General features: G+C 50.3%; 1 protein-coding gene across 1 annotated transcript; it reads right to left on the bottom strand.

The window, feature by feature from the left end:
• Nucleotides 1–3,740: 3,740 nt before the first annotated feature.
• LOC133931101 (probable mediator of RNA polymerase II transcription subunit 26a) lies at nucleotides 3,741–4,721 on the bottom strand. The gene has a single exon (XM_062377919.1). The coding sequence runs from the start codon at nucleotides 4,719–4,721 to the stop codon at nucleotides 3,741–3,743; it is 981 nt and encodes a 326-aa protein (XP_062233903.1).
• Nucleotides 4,722–10,343: the final 5,622 nt, after the last annotated feature.

Here is a 10,343-nt window from a genome sequence, read left to right as displayed (position 1 = left end):
TCTAATATACAATCTCACTTTGGAGGAACATATGATATTGTTGGAGAAAGTGTTCAAGATCTTACGGGATCATGGATAGAAAGTCAAGCTAACTAAATGTTCTTTCACACAACAGACTATCTCTTACTTGGGTCACAAAATATCCAAGGAAGGGGTTACTCCAGAAGATAATATCAAGGATATCCAAAGTTGGCCAGTTCCCTCTACAGCCAAAGAACTTCACAGTTTTATGGGGCTTGCCAGATACTACCGAAAATTTATGAAGGATTTTGGTTGGATCAGTAAACCACTCATCGACTACTCAAAAAGAACATGATATTTATGTGGGTGACAGATCAAGCTTTTCAGGAGTTGAAACACCAGTTGTCGAACACACATGTGTTGATGCTTCCCAATTTCTCCAAACGCTTTGTGGTCGAGACTGATGCATGCGATCGAGGGATCGGTGTGGTGTTAATGCAAGATGGCCATCCAATCACAGTTCTCAACAGAGCTTTGCGCGCATGAAATCAAGGCCTAGCAATATATGAGAAGGAATGCCTAACGTGATCCTAGCTATATTGATCACCAGTGCACATATCTCCAACACGCTGAATTTACAATTCAGACAGATCACCGCAGTCTAATCCATTTTATGGAACAACAGGTGCATACTCCAATTCAACAACGTGCTTTGACTAAGTTGATGGGATTGAATTTCCAAATAAAGTATAAACAGGGGCAATTCAATAAGGTTGCTGACGCTCTCTCTCGACAACCTTCTTCTAAAGAACTGACAACAATCACTATTTGCCATTCGGCATGTCTCAAAGTTGTTGTTGGTAGCTACAATGAAGATCCATTCATGCAACAGATTCGTACAGAACTCTCACTACCATGGGGCTCCTATCCTGATTTTGCACTCAATGAAGGGATCCTGCGCTTCGAGGGACGCATCTGGATTGGCATCAATAACGACATACAGAAACACATTGTTTCAGTACTCCATGATAGCGCTCTGGGAAGACACTCTGGGTTTTTCGCCGCCCACCATAGGATCAAGCGCCTCTTTGCGTGGACTCACATGAAGAGGATGATCAAGGAGTATGTGTAGTCTTGTGGAATTTGCCAACAAGCCAAGATCGAGTGCATCGCGTCGCCGGGGTTACTTTAGCCACTCAACATCCCTCCCTGATCAAGCCTGGAACATAGTGACTCTGGACTTTATCGAGGGACTTCCCAACTCAGAAAATCATGATATGATCCTTGTGGTGGTGGACAAATTCAATAAGTATGCACATTTCTTACCACTCAAACATCCATTTGTGGCTTTGCAGGTGGCAAAACTCTACATGAACAACGTCTTCAAACTGCACGGTCTGTCGCAAGCCATTGTTTCAGATCGTGACCACATCTTCACCAGCACCCTTTGGCAAGAATTGTTCCAACTATCCCACACCGAGCTTTGTCTCAATTCATCCTACCACCTGCAAACGGATGGGCAAATGAAACATGTCAAGCAATGCCTCGAGACCTATCTCCGGTGCGCGGTACACTTCTGTCCAAAAAATTGGTTCCATTTGCTCTCATTGGCCGAGTATTGGTACACCACCTCATACCACTCTTCTCTCGGTACTACATCATTTGAGGTTATCTACGGTCATAAACCTCGCGACTTCGGAGTATTGCAATTGGGTGAATGCACAGTGATTGATATGACGACATGGATGAAGGAACGGGAGGCGATGCATCAATTACTTCATCTTCATTTGGACCGCGCTCAGCTTAGGATGAAGCAACAAGCTGACAAACATCGTACTGAGCACGAATTCCAAGTTGGTGATCAAGTGTTCCTCAAACTCCAACCGTAAATTCAGTCTTCCATTGCTCATCACCCCAATCATAAGCTATCTTTTTGCTATTGTGGACCATTTCATGTGGAGGAAAGGATTAGCCCAGTGGTATATCGATTGTGGCTTCCAAGTTTAAGCCAAGTCTGCTTTGTAAGCAGCTCAACAACCTGACAAAGTTCTGGACCGCAAGTTAATCAAAAGAGGTAAGACCACCGTTCCTTGAGTGCTGGTGAATTAGCTGGGTTTGGATAGGAACTTGGCTAATTGGGAAGATCTTCACACAATGCGGCACCGCTTTCCTGCATTCCCTGCTTGGGGTCAAGTTGGTTTTGAAGGAGAAGGGAATATGATGAACTGTTCATCACCCGGCAAGACAACAACACAGAGGAGGCTCAACAGAGGCAGGGTTGAGGATGCAGCATCATCGTGGGAAGCCAGGTTGGCGTGGTGTGGAACGCACGCGTGTGTGTGTGAGTGGCCCCCTACGGGTGTGTGTAGAGAAGTAAAGAGGAATCACGCTGCTGTAATCGGATTGAACTTGGACTCTGAACAGAACTCTGAAGAACGACAGGGCCGGTGTCTTCAGGCGCCCGGAACTCTCTCTCTCTCTCTCTCTCTCTCGTATTCTCTGTGATTGTTCGATTCTTCCATCGATCGTCTCCTGCACGACGAGGTTCGTGACAGTCCGCTGGCTGACCAACACGCTGCCGGACTGCCGGAGCCTCAGGTGGTCGAAGTAGCCGCAGCGGCGGCAGCGCCCTGCTGGAGCTACGCCTGCTTCGAGGCTCGACTGGTCGAGGTGTACTGGCTATTGCATCAACCAATATTTGAAGTGATAATGGCATAAATTAAAGGATTACGTGGTTCTGAAATTGATGACAGATGGGCTCTGAAACTCTGCAGTCAATCACTGCATTGGTATATTTTTCACTGGAAATGGAATCCAAGCCAACTATCCAAGGTGATGCAACTAGAACAGGATCTTTGGCTTAAGAGCAAGAAATATTTACACAAACAGAACCGGCGAATTAACAAGACAGTGCTGCTACATACTGACAGGCATGCATGCTTGAACAAAGAAATATACAGTTCTTGCGTGCATAACACTGCTGCAGTCCGCCGTGCCCGCGCTCGAGACCGCGGCGGGGCCCCGCGACGCACTGGGCGCGGGCGAGCTCGCCAGGGCACTCAGCGTCATGAGCGCCTCCACCGTCGAGTACTGCGTGGCGATCTTCGAGTGCATGGACGGCGACGCCGCGACGGCGCCATCAGCACCGAGGAATTCAAGCTCATGGCAGCCTGGAGCGCGCACGCGTGGAACGAACGTTGTTCTGGACGTCGAGTGCATGTACGTTGTTATTGTATTGTTATCGACAATAAGCGAGAGATTTATGCGAGTTGTGGAGTGCGTGCTTATGCTAATTGTTGCCATTACAGGCGTGGTGGTCCGACTCCGAGGTTGTCGTGTGCATGCAGATTGATTTGTGGTGTTTGTTTTTCATAATTACCGATTGCAACCTTCTGAAGATCGACTAAATTGCGCAGCTCAGATAACAGAGATCAAGCAGCCGTGGCTCTCGTCTCGATTGCAACCTTCTGGAGAGCATGGATCCATCAGGAGTTCGGGATTCAGCCATTCGAGCGCTGATGCGAAGCTGAATGCGGTGGTGGTCGCTACTGGTGGCCGAGGTTAGGCGATCTACACTCAAACAGCGTTGCAAAAATCCTAGGAACAACTCTGCCATGGAGAAAGCACATAGTTAACAATTTAGTAACACACAAAACAGAACAATGTCAGCTCTTTGCTGCAGTGTATTGATGATCACATTGCATGTGCTACATTACACGGAGGTTTGATCCTAGCTTCGATGGACCAATGGAGAATGAATTCTAAGCCCCTATAGAGCTCTAAACCCTCTGAAACGACGAGATCAAAGAACGCCTCACGGCCGTCGAGCTCGCGCATCTCGCTCGGCTCCGCTCCCGCATGATGGGGTGCATCTTCCTCTGCTTCTGCTCGAGCATCTTCGGCGCCTGAATGACTTGTATCTTGCGTTGCCGCTTCGCGTCTTCCACATCTTGGTAGCCCTCACGGAGCTTGCGCTTCGTAGCCTCCATCTTGTCCTCGGGACTGGAACGCATCACACGGTCGTCGCCGGCGGTGCGGCCAAGGAAAGGCGGCTTCTTCTTGGGTGGCGACACTGGAATCTTGGTTGAAGCTTTCGTGTTCTCCGTCCTCACGCCATGGCTGCCAACAACCGGTATCGTCTTCTTCGGCAAAAGATCAGAGGCCTCTGCCGCCTTCACACGACCAGGGCCGACGACGACGGGAGCCGTCTTCCTGGGACGACACGGCTGGCTCTCCTGGATCTTAGCTTGGTTCTTCGTCTTAGCGTCATGATTCGAGGGCACGTTGTCGCTGCGGCCGTCGGATAAGTGGAACGCCGTGCTCTCGGATGGCAGAAGCTGCGACAGAGCATCCAGCTTCTCCATGGCTGCGTTGACCCTGACGATGTAGTCCTCCACGGACGCCCTCCAGCCGCGGACGACGTCGCGGGCGAGCCCGCGGACTCGCTCCGACTCGTGGCCCCTCAGCGCGCCAACGGCCTGGGCGAGGTCGGCGGACGACGCCAGGATCCTCGGCACCACCTCTGTGGGCACCGACTGCAGCGTGACAAGCGATAGGGCCATCGCGTCGTCGAGCACGAGGCAGAGCTCCTCCGCCTTGCCGTCGTCCGAGGCGTCGCAGAGCAGCTCCACGATCTGCCCCCTCACGCACCGGAACTCGTCGCGGGAGAGCGCCAGGTCGGCGGCCTCGATAGCGGCGTCGACGTGGTCGAAAGCCGCCAAGAACGGTTTCCAGCGGCGGAGCGCAATTTGCCCGGCCATGGCGGCGTCGGAGGCGAGCTCTGGTCTAGCGAGTGGCGAGCTCTGGTGAGGGAGGGCGCTTATAATGCCCTTCGAATCCGAAGCAGATCGGTGTCCTTACGCGTTTACGACGGAAATTCGGATTGGAACTTTCCAATTTTGGATTGGCGTGAGGAAGAAGCAGAGCACGGCCTGGTTGGGTTTCCGCCATGGAGGTGGTCACCCCTGCAAATCACTTTCCCTGCGCTACAATTCACGACCAAAAAAATCTAGAAAACTCATGAGGGCAGGTGGTGCAGTGTCGCATCATACTGGAAAATTTCAAGCTTAGATAAGCACGGGAGAGGGAGCAGTAAAAAAGAGAAATGTTGATGCCGCGCGGAGTCATTGTCTGAAACTCAGACTACTGTTCGTCGCATGATGTTTTTCCTTGGATTTGGGTCAGGTTTGTGCGTGCTCTTGGCGCGTTGTTCGATGCTCACATGCATTCAGTTCGTTCGCATGATGCAGGAATCTGTTCGCATGGAAAGCTGCGCCTGCGAACATAACACATCTGAACATGTCATGCTGAGCAGCAGGAGCAGCAGCAGAAGCACTCGAACACATCTGAATATGTCGTGCTACTGTGGAGCTGGAGGCGTAGGGCTGAAAACAAGGCAGTGCACGTCCAAGAATTTTCAAGTGTCCGTGGTGAAGTTATCAAGGGAAATTACAATAATTTTTTTGGAGAAATCACTTGAACAACAATTCAGTAACATGCAGAACACAACAAAGTCACCTCTTTGCTGCAACGTACTGATGGTTACAATGCTCGTTTACAGAGATTTGATCCTAGCTTAGATGCACTAAATAGACAGAGAATTCTAAACTCCTACAGATCCCTAAATCTTCTGAAGCGAGGACATCAAAGAACGCCTCACGGCCTTCGAGCTGGCGCATCTCGCTTGGCTCCGCTCCCGCATGATGTGGTGCATCTTCGGCGCCTCGATTACTATGATCTTGCGCTGGCGCTTCGCGTCCTTCACGTGCTTGGTAGCCTCCATATTGTCGCTCCCGGCACGGTCGCCGCCGCCGTTGCCAACGACGGCCGGCATCTTCTTGGGCAGCACCACGTCCGTCTTGGCACGACAGGCGCCGACGACGAGAACGCTCTTCATGGGCAACGGCGCTGAGACTTTCACCGGCCCGTCGTTCTTGTTGGCCGGCTCGACACGATTGCTGCCGACAACTGAAGCCATCTTCGTCTCCAGCTTAGGAAGTGCCATAAGAACCTATCCGAAATCATCTCCCGGGGATAACAGCATCTATCCAAGTCCTTTATCGAGGACAACCGATACATTCCCTGACAAAGCAATGGAGCGATTCAATACCGAAGAGAGCTCGTCCGCGACGCATCTTTCACTTTTCTCTTCTTCTCGCCGTCGGCGGCGACGGCCACATGACAGCTGCGTGCGTGTGTGACGGCGGAAGCGAGGCTCTCGGACGGCATCTGCTCATCGGAGAGCTTGTCGAGCGCCTCCATGGCGGCTCTGGCTCTGGCGAGGTCGCTCTAGATTACGTCGCGCGCGAGACCGCGGACCCGCGCCGACTCGTGCTCCCCCAAGACGCCGACGGCCTTGGCGAGGTCGGAGGACGCCAGCGCGCTCGCCGCCACGGGCGCCACCCGCAGCGTGACGAGCGACTCGGCCATCGCGTCGTCGAGCACCCGGCAGAGCTCCTCCGCCACGCCGTCGTCCTCGGCGTCGCAGAGCAGCTCGACGATCCCGCCCCTCACGGACCGTAATTCGTCCCGCAGCTGGCCTGCGGGGTCGGAGGTGTTGGAATATTGGCACTCAGTGATCCCATAGGATCATGGTGTCTCATATTTATAGAAGATGTACATGAAAATATTACATGCGTGATCAATGGAGCATGCCAATCAAGGGAGACGCAGCTCCAAGAAATGAGGATCACCTTCTATCTTTAGAGGATGACCTGCTATGTTTAACACCCCCCTCAATCTGGACGATGTGCGACTAAGTGCAGATTGCGCCTAAATTGAGTAAATAATGGCGTGCCTAGAGGCTTTGTCATGATATCAGCTACCTGATCTTTGGACGATATGAAGCGAACTTCAAGTTGTCGAGACGATACACGCTCTCGAACAAAATGATAATCAACTTCAACATGCTTCGTGCGGCGGTGAAAAATAGGATTGGCAGACATGTAGGTGGCTCCAATGTTATCACACCAGAGACTGGGTGACCGCACTTGAGAAATTCCAAGCTCGCGCAAGAGAACCTGAAGCCATATCAATTCGGCAGTGGCATTTGCAACTGCCTTATATTCAGCTTCTGTACTGGAACGTGACACAGTCGGTTGCTTCCGAGAGCTCCATGAGACAAGATTGCCACAAAAAAAATATAGTATAGCCACCAGTACTGCGGCGATCATCAGGATTCCCAGCCCAATCGGCATCGGAGAAGGCACTGAGCAAAGAAGACTCCGACCGTGTGATGCACAAGCCCATATCAGATGTGTCACGTAGATAGCGCAAAATACGCTTGACTGCCGCCCAATGCACAGTAGTTGGTGCCGAAAGAAATTGACAAACTTTGTTGACACAGAAAGAGATATCCGGACGTGTCAGGGAGAGATATTGAAGAGCGCCAACAACACTCCGGTATCTTGTAGCATCTTCGGCTGAGAGGGGATCGCCACTGTGCAAAGATAGCTTGTCACTAGGAACCATAGGGGTAGAAACACCCTTGGAGTTGGACATATTGGTCCGAGCCAGAAGATCTTTAATATACCTTTGTTGTGTCAAAACAAGGCCATTGGAAGTGTGATGCACTTCAATCCCAAGAAAATAACTGAGGTTGCCAAGATCTTTCACCGCAAAATCAGCTTGAAGTTGGGTAAGTAGTCGGTCAGTAGCCTTTTGAGAAGAACTGACAATAATAATATCATCAACATAGATCAGAATATACATATGAATGCCCGATTTGTTGAGAATGAAGAGAGAAACATCAGCCTGAGAAGCGTGAAACCCCAACTGCAGAAGTTTTGAACTCAAGCGAGAAAACCACGCGCGCGGAGCTTGTTTGAGGCCATAAAGAGATTTATCCAGCTTACAGAGATGATTAGGGTGTTTGGAGTCCTCAAAACCAGGTGGTTGTTTCATATACACAGCCTCATGAAGAAAACCATGCAAGAATGCATTCTGAATGTCAATCTGGCGAAGTGTCCAACCACGGGAGACAGCAAGAGATAACAAGAGTCGTATGGTGGTTGGTTTAACCACAGGTTATGGTGGTTGGTTTAACCACAGGGCTAAAAGTATCCTCATAATCGATCCCATACTGCTGCTTGAAACCTTTAGCAACCAACCGTGCTTTATGGCGATCAATGGACCCGTCTGGCTTGTGCTTGAGCTTGAACACCCATTTGCAATCAATGACATTGAGCCCGGCACGTGGAGGAACCAAGTGCCACGTATCATTCTTGAGAAGAGCATTAAATTCATCTTCCATAGCACGACGCCAGAGGGGATGCTTCATAGCAACAATGTGAGAAGTGGGTTCAAAATCAGAAGACTGGACTGCATAATAAGTAACGGTGCCATCTGTACGAACTTTCGGGCACCGAATATTGTGCCGCAGCCGTGAGCCATACTGGTGTACGGGAGGCTCCGGGACGGCTGCTGCTTGCTGGCCAGCATCATCGGATGGAGCAACAGAGAAATCTGCAGCGGCGGCAGTGTCTGCTGTGCGGACGCCAGGAGACAAGCCAGTAGAATCCTGGGCGCCATCATTAATGGAGTGTGGTGCGTGATCTGCGAGGCCCGGCAAATCAGGCGCACGATCCGGGATGCCAGAAGTACCAGCGCAGCTGTCAGTACCGGCAGGCGCAGCTGGTGTCATCAATGCTGGAGAAGATTGCATTGGATTTTCTGCATTCAAAGAGTTAGCAGGAGGCAATATATGCATATGATTAGTGTCCATATTTAAACTGCTACTATCCAAATGCAATGCCCAAAAATTAGGTGGGTTGGGAGCAACGCTGGTGGAAGGACTTTCAGAGAAAGGAAAGACCGTCTCATCGAAGATAACATCCCGGGAAATATAGACACGTCCGGAGTCCGTATCAAGGCATTTATACCCCTTATGAAGTGAACTATACCCAAGAAAAACACAGGCTTTAGAACGAAAGGAGAGTTTTTGTCTGTTGTAGGGTCTAAGATGGGGCCAACAGGCGCAGCCGAATACCTAGAGCATAGAATAATTCGGGTGGACTTTGAGAAGGCGTTCGACTGGGGTTGTATTATCAATGACACGGGTGGGAAGCCGATTAATGAGATAGGTTGCGGTTAGGAAAGCCTCATCCCAAAACTTGATAGGCATGGACGCATGGGCCAAAAGTGCTAGACCAGTTTCCACAATATGACGATGTTTACGTTCAGCAGAGCCGTTCTGTTGGTGGCTATGGGGACAAGATACGCGATGAGCAATGCCAAGAGACCGAAAAAATTGATTATGGAATTTTTGGTACTCCCCACCCCAATCTGATTGTACACACTTAATCTTGGTGTCTAGGAGACGTTCAACATGAGCTTGAAATTGCAAGAATATACGCTGAGCATCGGTGCGACTATGCATCAAATAAATCCATGTAAATTTGCTGAAGTCATCAATGAAACTAATATAGTACTTATAACCACCAATAGATTGAGGCGCAGGACCCCATACATCGGAAAAGACAAGTTCTAAGGGGAATTGAGACCGATGAACTGAAGTACTATACGGCAATTGATGACTCTTTGCTAATTGACACGCATTACAAACTGAAGGACACGACTCCTTGACACATGGAAGATTATTTAGGCTCAAGATGGACTGAACGACCTGGGTAGAGGGGTGGCCAAGCCGGGCATGCCACTGAGCTCGACGCACAGTGACACTCAACAAGGCTTGCTTGAGGAATTCAACATCAGATGGCTTAATGGGATAGAGGCCGGACTCACACCTTCCTTCCAGCAATTTTCTCCTTGTGGCTCGGTCCTTAATAAGAAAATAATAAGGATGAAATTCAAAAAAGATATTATTATCACGGGAGAGTTTATGAACGGAAAGAAGATGTTTAGATATGTTGGGAACATGAAGAACATTATTTAATGCAAGAGGACGAGTAGCAGTATTAATAGAACAAGAACCAATATGCGTAATTTGCAAACCTGCTCCATTGCCAACTTGAACGCTTTGACCACCATGATATTTTTCCCGCAGGGCCAAACGATCAAGATCACTAGTGATATGGTCCGTAGCGCCTGTGTCACTATACCAATTTGGATCAACGTTGTAGGAGGAAGTCGCAGCTACAGCAGCGGAAGGATGCTCGTCCTGGTAGGATTCATCCATGCGGTACCAGCACTTGACGGCAGTGTGACCGATGCGACCACAAATCTGGCAGGTAGGACGAGACGTGCCGTCACGACCACCACGATTGAGAGGCCCACGGTACCGGCCAGACTGGTCACGGCCACCACGGTTGGGAGAGCCACGGAAACGACCCCGCGCACGAGCGCGTTGGGCGCCACCACGCCCAGCAAAATTGGCATAGGCGCCAACATTTAGTTGCATCTCGGCCTGATGCTGGAGCTGGCGA

This window comes from Phragmites australis, chromosome 10, assembly GCF_958298935.1.
Source record: "Phragmites australis chromosome 10, lpPhrAust1.1, whole genome shotgun sequence".
Taxonomy (NCBI): domain Eukaryota; kingdom Viridiplantae; phylum Streptophyta; class Magnoliopsida; order Poales; family Poaceae; genus Phragmites; species Phragmites australis.
Note: the sequence above shows the minus strand (reverse complement) of the source record. Positions and strands in the feature narration are given on the sequence as shown.